Source organism: Trypanosoma melophagium (genome assembly GCF_022059095.1).
Source record: "Trypanosoma melophagium isolate St. Kilda chromosome Unknown ctg23segment0, whole genome shotgun sequence".
NCBI lineage: Eukaryota > Euglenozoa > Kinetoplastea > Trypanosomatida > Trypanosomatidae > Trypanosoma > Trypanosoma melophagium.
In genome coordinates, this window is record NW_027125153.1 from 143,558 (window position 1) to 161,194 (window position 17,637).

The 17,637-nt window shown below is 40.5% G+C and overlaps 7 protein-coding genes across 7 annotated transcripts; all 7 read left to right on the plus strand.

Annotated features, from left to right (window-relative positions):
• Positions 1-71: 71 nt before the first annotated feature.
• On the plus strand, positions 72-1,064 carry LSM04_007077 (uncharacterized protein; the record flags this gene model as incomplete). Its single annotated transcript, XM_067330203.1, has 1 exon — positions 72-1,064. The coding sequence occupies one exon, from the start codon at positions 72-74 to the stop codon at positions 1,062-1,064; it is 993 nt and encodes a 330-aa protein (XP_067191512.1).
• A 653-nt stretch (positions 1,065-1,717) lies between these two features.
• Positions 1,718-6,250, plus strand: LSM04_003341 (uncharacterized protein; the record flags this gene model as incomplete). Its single annotated transcript, XM_067330204.1, has 1 exon — positions 1,718-6,250. One exon carries the CDS (start codon positions 1,718-1,720, stop codon positions 6,248-6,250), a length of 4,533 nt encoding a protein of 1,510 aa, XP_067191433.1.
• A 319-nt stretch (positions 6,251-6,569) lies between these two features.
• LSM04_009225 (Mitochondrial substrate/solute carrier) lies at positions 6,570-7,598 on the plus strand (the record flags this gene model as incomplete). The annotated part of the gene is made up of 1 exon (XM_067330205.1): positions 6,570-7,598. One exon carries the CDS (start codon positions 6,570-6,572, stop codon positions 7,596-7,598), a length of 1,029 nt encoding a protein of 342 aa, XP_067191559.1.
• A 711-nt stretch (positions 7,599-8,309) lies between these two features.
• Positions 8,310-9,287, plus strand: LSM04_000419 (Mitochondrial substrate/solute carrier; the record flags this gene model as incomplete). Its single annotated transcript, XM_067330206.1, has 1 exon — positions 8,310-9,287. One exon carries the CDS (start codon positions 8,310-8,312, stop codon positions 9,285-9,287), a length of 978 nt encoding a protein of 325 aa, XP_067191375.1.
• A 679-nt stretch (positions 9,288-9,966) lies between these two features.
• Positions 9,967-13,101, plus strand: LSM04_005293 (PAP/25A-associated; the record flags this gene model as incomplete). Its single annotated transcript, XM_067330207.1, has 1 exon — positions 9,967-13,101. The coding sequence occupies one exon, from the start codon at positions 9,967-9,969 to the stop codon at positions 13,099-13,101; it is 3,135 nt and encodes a 1,044-aa protein (XP_067191475.1).
• Positions 13,102-13,601: 500 nt separating this feature from the next.
• Positions 13,602-14,105, plus strand: LSM04_005458 (Ribosomal protein L10e/L16; the record flags this gene model as incomplete). The annotated part of the gene is made up of 1 exon (XM_067330208.1): positions 13,602-14,105. The coding sequence occupies one exon, from the start codon at positions 13,602-13,604 to the stop codon at positions 14,103-14,105; it is 504 nt and encodes a 167-aa protein (XP_067191480.1).
• A 612-nt stretch (positions 14,106-14,717) lies between these two features.
• On the plus strand, positions 14,718-16,025 carry LSM04_002444 (uncharacterized protein; the record flags this gene model as incomplete). The annotated part of the gene is made up of 1 exon (XM_067330209.1): positions 14,718-16,025. The coding sequence occupies one exon, from the start codon at positions 14,718-14,720 to the stop codon at positions 16,023-16,025; it is 1,308 nt and encodes a 435-aa protein (XP_067191412.1).
• Positions 16,026-17,637: the final 1,612 nt, after the last annotated feature.

Genomic DNA, 17,637 nt, shown 5'->3' on the forward strand with positions numbered 1-17,637 from the left:
GAGATCCAAAGCGTTTGATTTTTCTAGAATTTGGAAGAGGAAGAAGAAGAAAAAGTTCTTCGATACACAAGATGACTGAGGGCCGTTTCGAGACAATTCACAACCTCCGACCCAAAAATTGGGATGGGCGACGACATTGGACCAATTGGCATCACCTTTATGATTGTGAAAAGGATCACTTACAACGAGAAAGTTGTCCCTTCCATGATCTTCGTTCTGGTGGACAGTTTCAGTACGAATACTGGGGTGCGGGGGAATTTACAGCTCCTGTCTTACCCACGCGTCTTAATGACCGCCCTGATGGAGATAGAATGGACTTTGCAAAAGGGCGTGGAACCCAAATTGGTGGACTTGGAGATATTCCACTCGACGTGGAAGCTGGTAGACCAACAAAAGATACCTCACGTCCTGGAAAGACTGCAGTTTTTACTAAGAAAAATCCACTGAGACGTGGTCTCTTTGGTGAGTATCCTTATATGCCAGATCCATTGGATGAGAAAGCCGCTGTTCCTGGTGCTAAAGCTGATGTCAAAGGTGCTCCTAAAGGTGTGGCCGGTGGTATGAGGGCAGGACGTGTCGATGCCTTTGGTCAAGCTCCAGAGTGGATAGCCAATCCATATCAAGACAGAATTGATCGCGGTCGCATTCACCACTTAAAGGCTGGTCCAATAAACTACAGGCCTGATGATCGACCTCCATGGATGCCAGAAGGTGAACCTGAAAAACGTAAAAAACGACCAGAAAGAGCATTTTATGCAGGTAAAGCATGTGGTATTATTAATGATGTAGAGTGGATTCCAGATCCATTGCTAGAAGGAGGTGTGAAAAAACATGCAAGACCATTCCGTACATGGCACACCAGAACAAAGTGGTCTATGCCAACTCATGCACCTTGGACAACCGGTAAAATTACAGCTGAACCTTTCCGTGGACCTAATTTGGACTTGACACAATCTGGTATACCATCTTTAGATACGTACAAAAAGGTAAATATGACGCAAACTATTGGAAAGGAAGCTGCATTGGCATCAATGAAAGCACCGGAGCGTGTGAAATTTAGGTGAAAACTTTCTTATATTTTATTCACTATTTCTCTTTCCTTGTATCTGTATGTGTCGATGTTTTGGATTCAGTATCCTATCCTTATTGTAGAAGTAAAAAAGAAAAAAAGCAGTATTATAGACAAAACGGAACACAACGTATGTTAGTCGATTAGAGGTAAAGGAAAAAACAAAACAATCTCTTGAAAGGATGTCATTGTGCCTGTTCTTTTTTTTTTTTCTTGCACTCTATTCCTTTCATTGTTTTTTTTTTTTGTTGTTGTTTTTGTTACTATTGTTGTTCCCGTTCTTCCAGGTTTACCTCCAAACTCTGTTTACTACTCTTGTGTCAGACATTTATAGGATTACATACTGTTGTTTTGGGTTTTGCTAACCAGAACTCTCTCTCATGTATTATTTGGGGAGCCTCTGTGATGTTGCATGGGTTGGGCGTTTAGTTGTATGTAAATGTAGATGTAGTTATGGTATTCCTTTTGAGTGAAAGAGTTCACTCTTTACATGTGGTTGAATTTTGTGTTCTTTTTTTTTTTTTCTAATATGTTTTTTTTTTCTTTTATTTATGAGATTCTCTGATGCCTTTGAATGTGTTCCCGTTAACAATGCATCTCCTTTTTTTCTCTTTTCAGGTGGTACCTTCTGTTTTTTTTTGTTTTTTGATGGTAGCTGCTTTTGATCCGGGACGTAGATGTCTGATTTTCGTTTGTAGACGAGAAGCTCAAACGTTCTTTGGAGTAAGAGAAAAAAACATATGTGGATATCGACAATACATGAATAAAAGCAACTCATCAACCACAAAAGATATGAGAGCTGCAGTCTTTAATGGCTTGTCAGTACAAAAGGAAACACCACCTCAATTTTCTTTAATACATTCAACGGAAGTTCATACTAAGTTGTTACCTTGGATACACCAGATCTCCCGGTTGAACCTATGGCAAGAGGCTATACACTTCCTCCAATCATCACTATCAGAATCTGTATTGTCGCCATCACAAGGAAAAAGTAACGAAACAAGACTTAGTACTACTTCTTCTTGTTCTATTTCTATTATGTGCGAGTTATCAATTAGCACATTTTTATATTATGGTTATGGAGAAAGTGCTTTTCTTCTTTGGCGAAAGAGTTCTACTGCCTTTAATTTTGTACCACCTCCTCTGTTAATGATGAAACTTGCAGTTTACGCTATTCTTGTAGATGGACAGGCGCAAGAAGCCCTTGACCTTGCATCCATAGCTACAATAAAATCTGATTATATGAAGACGAGTGAAAAATCTCTTTTGGAGTGTCTAAGATTGTGGACCACATTTTATGTTGAATTTTTGAATTCGAAGAAGTCAATACTGCAAGAAGGAGGATTTAAGTTAAATGATTTTACTGAACAAGTGTTCCTAAAGTTATTACACCTTGCATGGAGTCCTTCAACAGAATCTGCCGAGGAATTTCCAGTAAAAAGACCCCAAATTGCTTTGCATGCCGTTTTATTATTGGTTTCACTTGAGGGAGGAAAAGAGGTGTTAGAAAGGATAATTTCTTTACTTTCTGATGATAAATGTACTGCCCACTGTCTCCAACAAGTTGCAAATCTTCTGTTGCACAATTTTGTTGAATATAACCCTCATGAATTGTTTCCTCCCAATACCCTTATCTTCTTACTTAAACATTTATTCCTTCTACCATTGGATTGTTATTTGAAAGATGACAAACCTGTGTTGTCTGGGTTACTGGTTTATCAGTGTTTTTTTAATGAAAGGAATGAAACCTGGTTTGAGGAAAAAGAAGAGAAGAAGGACGGGGTGGAAACGGAGAAGAAGAAAAATCAAAAGGTATCTTCACCTTCCTCCACTATCCGTTCAACTGTTGGGTTTGTGCTGTTAAAACGATTACAGGAGTATTCTCTTTTAAGGTCATTTATTTATTCTATCGTTTCATATGACATTATTAAGACAAATTCGTCTCTCATAATACATATAATGAAGATTCCTCTGGGTTCTGATACGAGTAGAAAGATTTCCCAAATTGTTGGTCAACAATTACTTTCGATTGTGGAGGAAGCTATTAAACATAATTTTCAAACTGAAAGGCCTCAATTATTAACCTTGGGGTATATTTCTCGCATTCTTGCACCATTTCTCAGCTACGAATTACAGAAACGTCAAGATATTCCACAAGTTGATGGAAACTGTTTTCTTGTGAATGAGGATTTCTACATTCAACTACTCATCAAACTTGTTGGGGTAGTTCATGATAGTGATGTTAAGGCGTGGCAACGGCTTGTGGAACGTGTGACAACTACTATTGTTAAAAAGGGAGAAGTTAAACTTCAGACTTTTTTGCCACTCTTATTACGTATGCAGCTTCACTTGCGTTGGTGGCTTCCAAAGTTACTTACTTTAACAGATACAACACGTGAGGGATTTCTATTTATTAAGTTAATGAATCCTTTATATTTGGAATCAACAAAAGAATGGGATTCTATTTCGTGTAGAATTCTATGGGATATTGGTGAAAAAGAGTCTTGTAGTAAGGATAGAAAAAATCTTGACGAGACACAAAGTAGTTCTGATCTCACAAAGAAAGAACGAAAAGTACCTTTAAACTGTACTACAAACAAATCAAACATGATATGTAATGTTCCGCGTTTGTTGGTGCAGCGTTTTGTACGGTGGGAATGGCTCTTGAAAGGTATTTGGGAATTCTTACATGAAAGTAATATTGATAGACATCATATTCTGTGGAAAAACCTTCTTAAAGTCTGTTCTAGTACACTGGGAAGTTGCCGATTGTTTCACCGCAATGATATCGCAAGAGACTTAATGGAAATACTTTTTTTCCCCACAAAGGCATTTTCAGCATCAAGTCCAATATGTAATAAACGTATGGATGTCAATTATGAGAGAGATAGTAGTAGAGGAATAAGCGAGACTACTGGTAGTACACTTGGTTTACTACTATTTGCAGGTGTAATGGATAATTCAAGATGTACTACTACTACTACTACTACTACTACTACTCTTACTAATACTACTACTACTTTATTCATGGAATCACGATGGTGTTTTTTTGATGAAATATTTCGATGGCTTCTTGCTTTTCAGTCCTGGGACAGAATTCTAGAAATGCAATATTGGCCATCACACAGCTGCTTACATAGCAGAAATAGATGTTTTTTATCGTTACAGTGGTATCTAGAAGATCTCAACAAGAGTACAAGTAAAAATAAGGTTTTGGGTAGTAACGAACAAAAGCGACTACGTGAACTCTTTGAATGGTATGAAGGTGTTGGTTGTACTGATGTTTCACTACGCATACCACAAATTCTTCTTCCACTGGCGCACGCTCTACGGCGAGCAGGACTCCTTTATTGTTTGAGTACATTAATAGGAAATACTTTTAATGATCTGCATACCAAGTTTAATCGACCATGGCGCTCCTCAACATCGAGGCAAATAGAAGATGGATTAATCTTTTTATTTGCTCAATACAGCGTGGATGTGACTTGTATGAAAATACATGATGATGCAGATGTCGCCGCAAAACTTTCCCATTCTGCTTATGAGAATGCACAAGGTATGATAGCTGCTTTTGCAGAGGTGTATATTTTAGCCCTTTGGGAGAATAATTGTTTTTCAGAAGTTAAGACTATGTTATTGAAACCTGTTTCAGATAATACGGACTACAAAGATATACAGGCATTACCATCATCATCATCATCATCATCATCATCATCATCATCATCATCATCAGGAATATCATTAGTCCCACATCCTCAAAAAGCAAAGGAAATGTTGTATTTGTTTAATAGTCAAAGTGTTGCATTTCTTTTACCAATAGCAGCGCGTGAGGCAATGCGACTACTTCTTCTTCTTACCCTTGCACAAGAGTGTGATGAAAGTTCTCTTTCAGTTTTGTTTCGCCAACTCCCACGATTTAAAGCAGATCCTGTTCTTGTTATTACAAATATCGGGCGTCTCTTAGCCCAAGAACCTCATCTATTCGCTCCTTTTGCTGTTATGGCTCAAAAAGTCGCTATGGGATCAATACGATTGCGTGAAGCATGTACAAGCATAGCTCTTCAGTATAGAAAAAAAGGGAAACAAAAAAATGTGACGGATTTGAAAAATGAAAATGAAATGCAGGTGCGTAATATGAGGGATTTAAACCGTTGTATTGATAGTTGTAACTGGGAAGTGGCACTTCGTGCAATTCCACATATAGTTGCTGAACCTCTTCACGTGGCACGCAAATCGTTATTGGCATGTGAGAAAGCCCCTAAAGGTGTAGCCTGGGAAGGTGCGATGAGTATCTTTATGAATTCTAAACACACATGGGAAGAACATCAATGGCAGGATACCAAAAAAAAATCTTCTTCTTTTTCTTCTAGGGTGGGAATTCAGGAACTTGGTCGTATTATGACATTACTTGCGAATGGCAAGCGCTGGAGTGAGGCACTTCAAGTGTTTGAATCTCTCAGTCCCTTTGGTGTGGATGAATATATTTTTTCTCAAACCTGTTTTGCCCTGCGTACAGGGGGACACCCCGAACTCGGTGTGGATTTGTGGGCCATGTGGCGATCCAAAGTGGGAGATGCTGTGGAGCCAACAGCACAGATGTGTGGACACTTTTTGCGTTGTGGTGTAGCTGGAAACACTATCATGGCGGATGCGGCTTGTCAAATGTTAAAAGGGGGCGTAACAAAGATGGCAACTTTGAATGAAGCGAAAGAGAAAGAGGATAATAAAAAGAAAAAGAAGAAGAATGTGCCAGGTACCTCACTACCCCTTTCAATAGAAAAGGAAGAGACCAGTATTATTACACTGCTGCGTGATCGTTGGCATGAAAGCTGGCAAAAGGCATTACATCTTGCCCTTGTAAGTGGACGGCCACGTATTATTCAAGCTGTTGCGTGGGAAACTCCCAGTAATTATCATTTATATGAGGCTTTTATGCAGGATGCCGAACGAAGGGGTCGTCGGCTTTCGTTAGAAGAACGCAGCGCTATCGCAGGGCGACATTTAGATATCAAGACGGCTTTGGCAAGTGAAAAAAGTACTGACTGTCCTAGTGAAGATCGAGCCGTTCGCGTTCTTCAGGAAATCCTAGGTGAAGAGGATGATGATAATAATGAAAATGGTAATAACGTTGGTAATAGCAGTGAAAACGCCAATGGACATCAAGAAAATCAGTCATGGTAACAGATTCCTTTATGGTCCGGCTCTCACGTTTAATGGGTGAGAAAGATAAACAAAAGAAGAACTTCATACACATATTTTTTGTTTGTTTGTTTGGTTATTAATGTTGTATTATTATTTTTTTTTTCATCCTTATGCTCTGTTTTTTGTAACAAAAAAAATTCAATAACTGTCTGAGCTTTCTTTTATTTATTTGTTTTTATTCTCCCTCTGACCATATTCATCTATTACTCTTTTTCGTTCGTTGGTTTTTCCTTCTATTTTTCTTTAGAGAGAATTTGTTTTGGGGAACAACGTGGGAAGTAACGAGAACAAAAAAAAAATGTCAGAAAAACAAAATGTTGAAGCGGGAATTCCTCAACATCAGCCTGATGACCCTGAGTACTACCTGGAAGAAGTAGCACAACAGAATGCGGATTCAGATTTGTCCAGTATTCCGGTAAGTATCGGTATTAATATGGCTTATTTAATTACTGTAAACACTTTACAGGCCCCAGTAAATCGTGTATTTCTTCTGCAGTGTGTTGAGGGAAAACTCATTCAAAATGGACGACTCCCTACTGGTGGTTTCGGTGGCATTCGTGGTTGTATTTACTACATTGTTAGAAAGGAAGGATTCTTGGGCCTCTTTCGTGGTTGTCTTACAGATATGATATATTCCTCAGTCTCGTATATCGCCCAGGTTTTGGTAGCCACTGGTATTTCTCAGGTACAACAGCGATTGATCCCCGTCTCTTGGACGGCCGCCGTACTTTGGGGAGTAGCAGCACCTGGATTACGACTATTAATTACGGCCCCAATAGTGGAATATAAAAATAACGCTATGTGTAATTACGTTGCAGATATTGTAGCACCTAACGATTCTGAAGCAGCATCGGAGGGAGAGGTGGAAGAGGCCTATCTGTACAGCTCTGCACGTGAAGCAGCAACTGCAGTAAAGAGTCGTTTGGGTTGGAAAGGACTTCACATTTACGGTTTAGATGTTGATATCGCTTCCATTTATGTTCAAAGTATTACCACACAATTGTTGGGTTTCTTTGTCGTACCAAGTGTGGTACGTCTTTTTAAACAACACATTACACAACCTGGAAGACAAGTTGCTGCTGTTATTACTATGGGCCTTGGAGTGAGACTCCTTTGTGGGGTTATCTTTCAACCTTTTCAAGTAATACGCGCACGCATGGCGCTTCTTTCTACGAAAGAGTTGGAAGAGCCTAAGCGAAATCCCTGGTTCTGGCGTTATGCACAAGACATTGTACGAAAAGATGGTGTAACAGCATTATGGTCAGGATTACGCTTACGTTTCTTACGGGACATGGGAGGTGTTCTATTTGATGCCGCTTTGATGTAATGAGAAACGGTTTACTTTCTGTGGATTATAGTTATTTGTTTACTATATTTATTTGTTCCTTTGTTAGGCGTTTATATTTGACACACGGAAACCGATCGCTTCCCTTACTTTTTTTTTTGTCTTCCTCTTTCTCTGTCCCTTTTTTTTTTTTCTTTGTGTCTGTGTGTGAGGGTGTATGTATGTATGTTTGTCTCTCTGTGGACATGAATTTCTTGTGATCTGCACCTTACTATCTTGAAAGAATAACAAACACTGGAATAACGGGGAAAAAAGAAAAGCATACGACAGTGTTTTTACGTCAACAAATGGTAAAGAGTAAAGAAAGACATTTGTTCTATTTTGAATAGAGAAGAAAAAGGATTATATATATATATATATATATATATATATATATATATATATATATATATATATATATATATATATTGGCCTTTTGTTTTGTGGTTTTCTTGCATCTAAATCTTCTTTACGTCTTTTCTGAGATATCTGTTTTGAAATACCTTCTCTTTGTGAAATCAAAAAGAAAAAAATAAAGGAACCAACACGAGGAAAAAAAAAACAAGTCTATCGTGTGAGAAGGCATAGTACCAAAGAACAAGGGAAAGGAATTCCTTAGAAAAGACTAAAGGAAGTAAAAGGAAAATAAAGTGAAACGCAAAATAAAATTAAAAAAGAGGATTATATTTTAACACATTGCTAATATAATCTACTATGGAAGACACTCAGTTCTACGGTCAAGGCCCCTCAGCAGGCGAAGTTATTGTTGATGGAATGGCCTCTTTTATTGCCTCTTTTATGCAGTGGGCAATGATGGCCCCAGCATACCGTGTAACCGTGTTAACCGCTGTTGAGGGCGAATTGGTGCGTGAAGGACGACTACCACCGACGGGATTTGGAGGCATTTACAATTGTGTAAAACGTCTTTACAAGAAAGAAGGCATCCGCTCTTTTTTCCGCGGTTTTCTAGCAGATGTCCTTCTCGCCGCACCCTCAGCTCTGACGGAAAAGATTACTTCATCTCTGGTGACTGAGGTACTCGCATTGCTTCCAACTGAGTTTCTGCAGACGATGCCGCCATTAATGTATGTGACCATTTCTTTGGTTTCTACATCTACTGCGGTTCTGCTCGCAACACCTGTGACGGGATTGCACAACACAATTGTGACAAACTACGTGGGTGATATTATGGCACCCGTTGAAGGAGAAAAAAATAAAAATAATGGGAAGGAGAAAGATAACAGTAAAGAGGAGGAGGAGGAGAATGAGGAAGAGGAAGAGTCATACAAGTATAGGTCTCCAACAGAGGCAGCAAAAGATATTCATAAACGGTGGGGATTTCGCGGTTTTTACCGTGCCTTCGGTCTGGATTCTATGGCAGTTTTTCTCTACCGGGGTACATATTATTATGCGCTGCACATGTTGCCTGTAGCGATACATGAAAAGTACCCTTTTGGTGTAGCTCGAAGCCTGGCTATTGTGGCTGGTTGTATAACACAACCTTTCGAAGTCGTCAGTCGTCGCATGCAACTCACTGCATCATCTAAAACGAATCGCTACAGAAATATGATAGATTGCGCTCGTACAATTGTGAAAGAGGAGGGATACACGGCGTTGTGGTCAGGACTGCGTGCACGTTTGCTGGTGACATGTGTTGGAATGGCTTTTGTTGAGCTTCGTCGCCTTTTCTAAGACATGTTGGCTTTCTAAAATATTTTCCTTATTTGTATGCACGTTTGAAGTTAAGGAATTGGAAACCTATATATATACATATGAAGAATGAGAATAAAGGGAAGGATATCGGGAACGTGAGAAAAAAAGTAGAAATATGATAAGAAAGGAACTTCCATAGTTATTGTTGTTGTTGTTTTCTTTTCTTAGTAGAATCGTCTGCTTTTGGTGTCTCTCTGTTTTTGTTTTGTCTTTGTTTTAATTGACGACAAAACAAGAGCTGGTGAGAAACGGGATATCACCTTTTTTTTTGTCTCCCCCTTAATCCGTCGCGTTTTTTCTTTTTTTTCTTGTTGGCGTCTTTTGGGGGCTTTCCACTGTGTAGGGTCTTCTGATTTCTTTAATTTGTGCATCGCACTGTACTTACAAGCGATATCCCCATGCTTTGTGTGCTTGTTTGTGTGTGTAACCGAGAAATAATGTTCCTGTTTCTCTTTTTTTTTTGTGTGTGTATATGCTTAGTTCCCCTTTATGGTGATGGTGTTGTTGTCCATCCATAGTTTGGCTCTTCCTACTCCTTATTCCTTTGTTTTATTTCTTTTCTTTTTTTTGTTTTGTTTCGTTTCCGGATTCTCATCCGTATCATTAGTAAACAGCGGAGAGCTCGCACCTGTGGGGTGGAGGGCAGAAGAAGATTGAAATGCCCAGCAAATATCGCCGTCTGCTTCAGCAAAAGGAGCAGCAAAATGAAGAAGAGCAGTCACAGCGGCAGCTGCACAAGGGACGGCAGGAATCCGCAGCACGAGCTGAGGATGAGGACGACATTACATTAGATGATCTACGGGATGAAGTGGGTGAAGACGGGGGAGAGGAGGAGGAGGAGGCACAAGTAAAAGTGAGGGATTCACGCATAACAGAGTCTAGAATGGGTAAAAAAAGGTTAACGAAGGGAAGTATGGAATGTGATGCTGAAGATGATGTTTCTACTTCGGAAGGTTTATCGTGTCGGTTTGGCAAGAGTCGAAAGACCGCCAGTGATAATGAGACATTGGGTCTCACCACAGACACATCCCCCACATTGTCAAGTGAACGTAGCAATGAAGTTGATCAAACCATTTCAAAGAAAGGAACCCTCAACGATGGCCGTAAGGGTTCCACTGTAAGTGATGAAGACCAACATCACCGTAACCGTCACAATACATCTATTGATGAAAATGAAAATGATATTACTACTAATAACGAGGAAGAAGAGGAAGAGGAAGAGGAAGAAGAAGAAGAGGGTGTATTACCGCATGCCCCACGGCTCTACTCCTGCGATGCCTGTCCGCATGGTGTCTTCACAACCCACGCGGCCCTTCTCGCCCACGCGGAGGAGCGTCACGCGGACCTCGCCCCCGATCACGCCCGACTCCGCCGTTTGGCCGCCCGCCTCTGTCCCGTTTGGGATCGCGCCTGCCACGCCCGACGTGCCGCCATCGCCATGTGGGGGAAAAAAGTACTCGACATTGCCGTACGGCGCGATGCGGGCGCGGCAAAGATGCATGAAGCACATCGGGCCCGTGAACAACTTGAGATTGTGGTGCGCCGCTGGCATGAACGGGCGCGGGTTTTTATCTTTGGCAGCTCTGTGGCTATGGGTGTATGGGATGGGATGGCAGATATTGACTTTGCGGTGGTTGATGTGGAAGCACTGGACGCCGGGGGATGGCCGCCACTCGAGCGAAACGCAGTCCGTTCCATCACAGAACTCCTGCGACGCGCTGGTTTTTCTTTTGTTAATCTCGAACCCATCAGTCATGCACGGGTGCCCATTATTAAACACCACGCATCTTCACCCATTCTCACCACAGCACGAAGGGACGCGGAGGACGTTGTCGCACGAAGTGTCCGTTTCGTCCTTAACGCATCAGCAGGAAGGGAGGATCGGGTGATGTTAGAGGGAAGTGTGCGGGATGCGGTTGGGCCGGCGGGGGTGCAGCAAGTATGGTGGAATCGTACAGGGGATGTTATGTCCATGACTCTTGATAGTACCACCTCTGCTATTCGAGCGGCAATGTGTACACCTGCTTTAGTGACACCAGCATTGCGAGCTAAGGTACAACCTGTGCATGATGAATGTAGACCAGAATTGTATAATGTAGATTTTGATCTCAGTTTTCGTGCATTTGGGATACGTAATTCAAATCTGTTACGACAGTATTTAATGGGCCACCCATGTGCACGTCCTGGTGCAATTGTGCTAAAAGATTGGAGTAAAACGAGTGGGGTAAATAATTCTGTAAATGGATATTTTACAAGTTATGCTATTAACATTATGTGGATTTACTATCTTATACAAAAAAAACACGTACCATATGTTGACCCATTAGATATTCCAGCGTCACTAGTAAATTATACAGATTTTGATCCAAAGTACGCTCCAATGGTAGATCCCTCCCTCACTCCAGAGGAACTTGAGGCACTTTATAGAGAAGCAGGAGATATGTTAGTGGGTTTCTTCTATTTTTATTCTTTTGAATTTGATTGGCAACATCACGTTATTTCACTAAACCGCCCTGGTATTACTACAAAAAAGATGCTAGGATGGCATGTGGAAGATGTGGTACCACCAATGCATTCTACAATAAGTGGTGGTGGTGCTAACAATGGTGGTGGTGGCGGCAATGGTGGTATTGTCAGTAGTGGAAATAGTGGTGGGAGTGGTAGTAATACCAAACGTCACCCTACTCGATACGAGCTTTGTATTGAAGATCCCTATGAAGAGAATTTAAATTTAGGTCGACATATAGGCATTACAAAATCGCTACGTGTACGCACCGAACTTTACCGTGGAATGCTTTCTCTTCTTAAAGATGGTGAAAAGGAATCGTGTGTTTTTTCATCCACCGATTTGGCAGAGTCCGCTGATGCTGCAGGTACTTCACCCTCAGCACTTCCAGCACGTGCTTTATTTAAGCTCATGGCTTTGACGACACAGGCTATTGCAGAATCTAAGCATCTCTCAGAAAAAGCGGATAGTAGTAATAATACAATCATGGGTGAGAAAGCTGGTACTAGAGTTGTTGTTGGTGATGGTGGTAGTGGGAGTGGTGGTATTGCTTCAACGAGTTCTTCACAACCAGAAGGAACATCAACGTTTACGTCTGCCTTTTCACCACCTTCCTCTCCTATCTCCCTCTCGACAGGACTTATTGGTGTTTCTGAGAAGCAGTTGGAGAGTTTATTTCTTGAAAAGGCAGCCGTAGAGTATCAACTAACGCGTAAGGTGTGGAACTGGCATCAACTCATACATCGCCTGGGATACAAAATTCACCGTGGTTACGTTCTACCTCGACGGGAGATTGGTGTTCGTTGCCTCGCCCGCCGCGAAGCTGATGATTCGCTGCATGATTCTAACAGCAACACTAACAATAATAATAGTAATACCAATAAAAAATTCGCAGGACATGGTCGCAACCTAACAGAAGGTATTCTGCGCGATCTCAGTCGTGGATTCATGACTCTCACACCAGAGTGGGTGGCGTGGTCTACACCATGGGTAAGTCAACACCTGCGTGGATATAGTCGGTTGACAACTGTCGCAAGTGATGCGGCTACAACAACAAAAACCACTAATAGTACTAGTAACAATAATAGTACTAATCCTGTTTCAAAGATTTCATCCAGTGGGGAACCTGCGGTAGGAGCAATGCGAGGGACGCGTCGAAATGCATCCCCTGTAACCGCTATGATGATAATGAAGAAGAGAATGTCACCTCCAGTGACAATGAAGGTGTCAATAGCACGGCTTTATGGAGGCGTAAAGCGAGTTTTACCCTTTAAATGTATTCGGTAATGGGATGTTTAACTCCCGTTCTGACTCACATATCTTTACATTGGTGTACAAAACAATTATTGTTGAGATTGTTTTTTTTTTCCGCAGGATTTCAGAATTTTTGTTTTTGAACAATTTTTATTGATGGTTATAATGAATATATATTTTTTTGTATTCTTATTTCTTCTTTTAACACTTTTAAAACTGTTGTTCTTCTATTTTGTTAGTCATGTTTCCATAGCCACACTTTCTTCTCTCCCTTTATTTGTTTGTTGCACACCTGCACACACATACACACACTATTGTGTCTCTTGCTTGCCTTCAAATCTTCAGGGTGAAGTAAACCAAAAAAAAAGAAGAGGGAACGGGAGAACCAAAAACAAGGAAGAGAAACAGGGGAGAGATTTCTTTCTGGGCATCCTTGTAGGTAGTCGAGGTGGTGGTACTAGTCGTAGTGGTCGTATTACTAGTGGTGGTTGTTTTAGCGCTAATAAAAAAGGAAAGAAAAAAAAAAACGCAAAATGTCGTCTCTCTTTCATCGTAGCACAATACTCCGTGCGTACCACTACGTACACCCAAAAAGCGGTAGACCTATTCGTCAGTTCCGTCTCTACGGTGATCCACGCTTTATAAACAATGAAGCGGCACTGATTAAAGGTCAGTGGGGACTTATTACCGCAGACTTTGGTATGGTCACACAGTCACAACTTGAAAATGCACGTCTTGCGATACTGCGTCGTCTTCCACGTGGTGGTTTCACACTCACAATGCACACCGACTATGAGGAGTTTCCAGTTGTAAAAAAGAGTCCAGAAAGTCGTATGGGAGCTGGTAAGTCGAATATTCATCACTTTGCATTTAAGTTTACAACCGGTGTGCCGTTGTTTGAAATCATGCCAACTGGCTCTCGTCGCCTTAATCAGGCAGAGGCAGAAGGTATCTTTCTAGCAGGCAGACCTTTTATTCCATTACAAACAGTAGTAGTCCCACAGGGCCGCGTTGACGAGTACCATGTTTTCAAATAGTGACACATGTCTTTATTGTATCCAAATATCCTTCGAATGCAAAGGAAAAAGAAAAAAAAAAGAAATTTGGTTGCTCCAGGAAGGCTTTTTATAGTCTGGCAAGACTGTAAATAGTGTCCACCTCAGGAAGGATTGGGTACTGTTGTGTGTTTGTGTGTGTGCCTTTTCTTTCATTGTTGTTTTTATTGTGGTGACAGTTATGCTTTATACTGTTTGCTTGTTTATCTGCATTTATATGTGTCTGTGTGTGTGTGTGTATCTGTGAATCTTTATTTGTTTGTTTGTTTTATACTACGATGTGAGAGGAGGCAGAGAGGACACTCTGTGTGGATGAGGAGAGAAAAAGGTGAGAGAAAAGAAGGAAAAAAAAGACCACATTTACATATACTGTTTCATTTATGTTTACGTACATTTTTTTTTTTACTGAGTTATGGTCGTTTTCTCTGTTTCTATCTCCTTGTTTGTTTTTTTGTTTGTTTATTATTCTTATTATTTATTCTTAATAAATAAACAAAGGGAAATCTACATAAAAAAGAAACTCAGCAGCCAAGAAAAAAAGAAAAAAAATAGTAATAATAATAATAATAGTAATAATAAACATCATCAAGCAATATGCCTTTTACAAGGTGTACTGCCCCCATAGAGGGAAACCAGAGCAGCAACGGTGGCGGTGGTGGCGGTGGTGGTAGTATGTGTTGCAATGATGGTGCTAATGGAGTTATTGCTGCGGATAACAACAATAATAATAAGAATAATAATAGCAATGATGCGAATACTGCCACTACTACTACTACTACTACTACTACTAATACTACTACAACAACTGCTGCTGCTGTTAATGCTGTTGCTGCTACCCATGCCGCCATTACTACTACGAATACAACTATTACTCCTGCCACGCCTTCAAGTAATCCTTGTATCCCCACAGCTGCGACTGCAACTGTGTCTGTCCCCTGCACTGCCGGTATTGGGATAGGCATTGACTTTGGAAATAATCACAATATTAATAATAATAATAATAATAATAATAATAACCACAACAGCAGTTGCAACAGTTTACACAACACCCTCATGGGCGGCCCGCTTCTTCATCAAGTGAGTCATGCATCCACGCCGAATGCCTTGCGTCCTACATTAAGTGACACCGGTATTGACACACCGCCACTCGGCCACAACGGCATTATCGGCAGTGACGATTGGGGATTATCGCCAAGCCTCACATTGCAGCTGCAGGGATACGCCTCATCCCCCAACACCGGATTCGCACGGCAGCCGTCGATGAGTTCCACCACATCGCAGCGCTACTGTCATGATCCATACTCCCTCAGCGGGTCACAGCGGCTCAGCCCGCAGTCGAATCCACTCAGTGATCCCATTTCACAGGAGTATCAAATGCCCGCACTCAACATTGGCTGCATCGACGATAACGCCACCGGGCCGCTGCCGATTGTGCCAGCCGTACCGAAGGAACCAACAGCCGCACGTGGACGGCGCAAAACACGCCCGAACGAACATGCACGTATGAATAAACCACTACCAGATGTACCGGTACCAGCGAATATACGATACTTTCCACCCCCACCACCACCGCTGGATGCCCTCGCACGTAGTGCTATTTCACCTAATGTGCTTCAGCGCATTGTGCAACGGTGGTACGATCGCACGATTACCGCCGAGCCGAGTTACTTATGTCGCATAAGTTCCCGTGTGTGGATATCGCTTCCACCGATGGGAATGCATCAACACCAACAGCCGGCGTCGTTTATTCAACCCAGTCAAGTGCCGGGTTGTCCACGCATGGAGTACTTTGGACATGGTGGGATTTGGCAGTGGCTTGGAGAGGCGGAGCAGTGGTGGGATGGAGCGATTCGTCCCTTGACAGTTACTTCCGGTACTCGGCCACCGCCATACGCCATGTAAAGGCATTGTTTTTTTTTTTTCTATTTACCGCGCTGCTAGTATGATAACAGAGTAGCAGTGTTGGAGGATAGACAAGATAATATCTAACATTTTTTTTATTAAAAAAAGAAAAAGAAAGATGGGAATATGGGCATACAAGGAAAAAAAGAGAAAAAAAAATAGGAAAAGAGAACGCTAATAAAGGGGAGGGAACGAAAAAGATATGGTGGGGGTTCTTTTTTTTTTTCATGCGTGTGTGTGCGTACAGATGCCGTTTATTAACCTCTTTGTAAATGAAGGGATAAGGGAAAATGTAGGTTTAACTGTGGGCAACATTGGAGGGATTGTACATATCTCCATGTGAGAAAACAATGGGCTAAAGGGAGGCAAAATTGTAAGAAGAAAAAACTTAAACTTTAATCAGGGAGGGTGCTCTCTTTCTTCTTCGTTTTTCGCATAAAAAGATATGTTCTTTCTCTTTTACTTGGAGAAGAAAGAAAAAAAGAAATGAATATAATTAATGAAGAAAAATAATTAAGAAAAAAAAAAGATCGCAGAAATATATTTCAAAAAGTATATTTCAAGGGATAAAACTGCGAGAGTTGTTTTGTCATGGGCACGTCTATCTTTTCCTCATGGGGCAAAATCAGGCTAAAACTAAACATGATTAGATTAAGAATCCTCATTTTTATTTCCGGATGCGTCATACTGGTAATGTGAGTTGTTAAGAGGTTGTTATTGTTGTTGTTTGTTTGTTGGTGATGGTGATGTTTGTGATTGTGGTTGTGTTTTTATCATTAATGTCTGTTTTGGTTGGTTTTTCTAGGTATTACAACTTTGAAAGATTAGTATTATTACTACTATTATTATCACTATTATTTACACGTAACCGGAAGAAAGAATATAGAGTTAATGGTGTAAACCGTCCTCAGAGATCAAAAGAAGTGGCAAAGAAAGCACTTGAAGGAATAGAAAGAGAAAAAGAAGAAGAGGAAGAAAGAGGTGCATTGGCATTTGTTTTTTTTTTTTTTTTTTTTTTTGTGTGTGTGTCACGTTTCTGTGGGATGTCGGGTTTACGGGTTGGATGTTGGGGAGAAAGATACTTTGATTTTCTTCTTTTTTTTTCATTATTGTTTTATTTCTCTATTGATTGCCAAATTTTTTTTTTCGTTTTTGTTTTTTTGTTTTTATTTAATTGTTTTCGCATATGGGATTAGCGAAACAGAAAGAGAAAGAGAAAGAGGGATCTTTCAACATATTGAGGTTCTCGAAGAGAGGGTGTGATGAAGAGCATAGGCCTACACCACTATTTGTATGCATATTAGGAACAAGGCAAATGCATACACCCAAAATAGAGAGATTTTAACTTGGACTTTTTTTTTTCTGGCAAGCACGTTTTTTTTTTTTTATTGTTTCACTTATGAACATATAAATAAATATATATATACATATATATAGGGGGCAGTTAAAGAAAAATATTATATGTGTATTTACTCGTGCACATATAATTTTATCCGTATTTTAAGTGCATCTATTTAAATATGAACAAAAAATGATTATATTTATCTCTATGTATTTTTATGTATCCTCTTTCGGGAGCATATGCTTATAAGTATATATATATATATATATA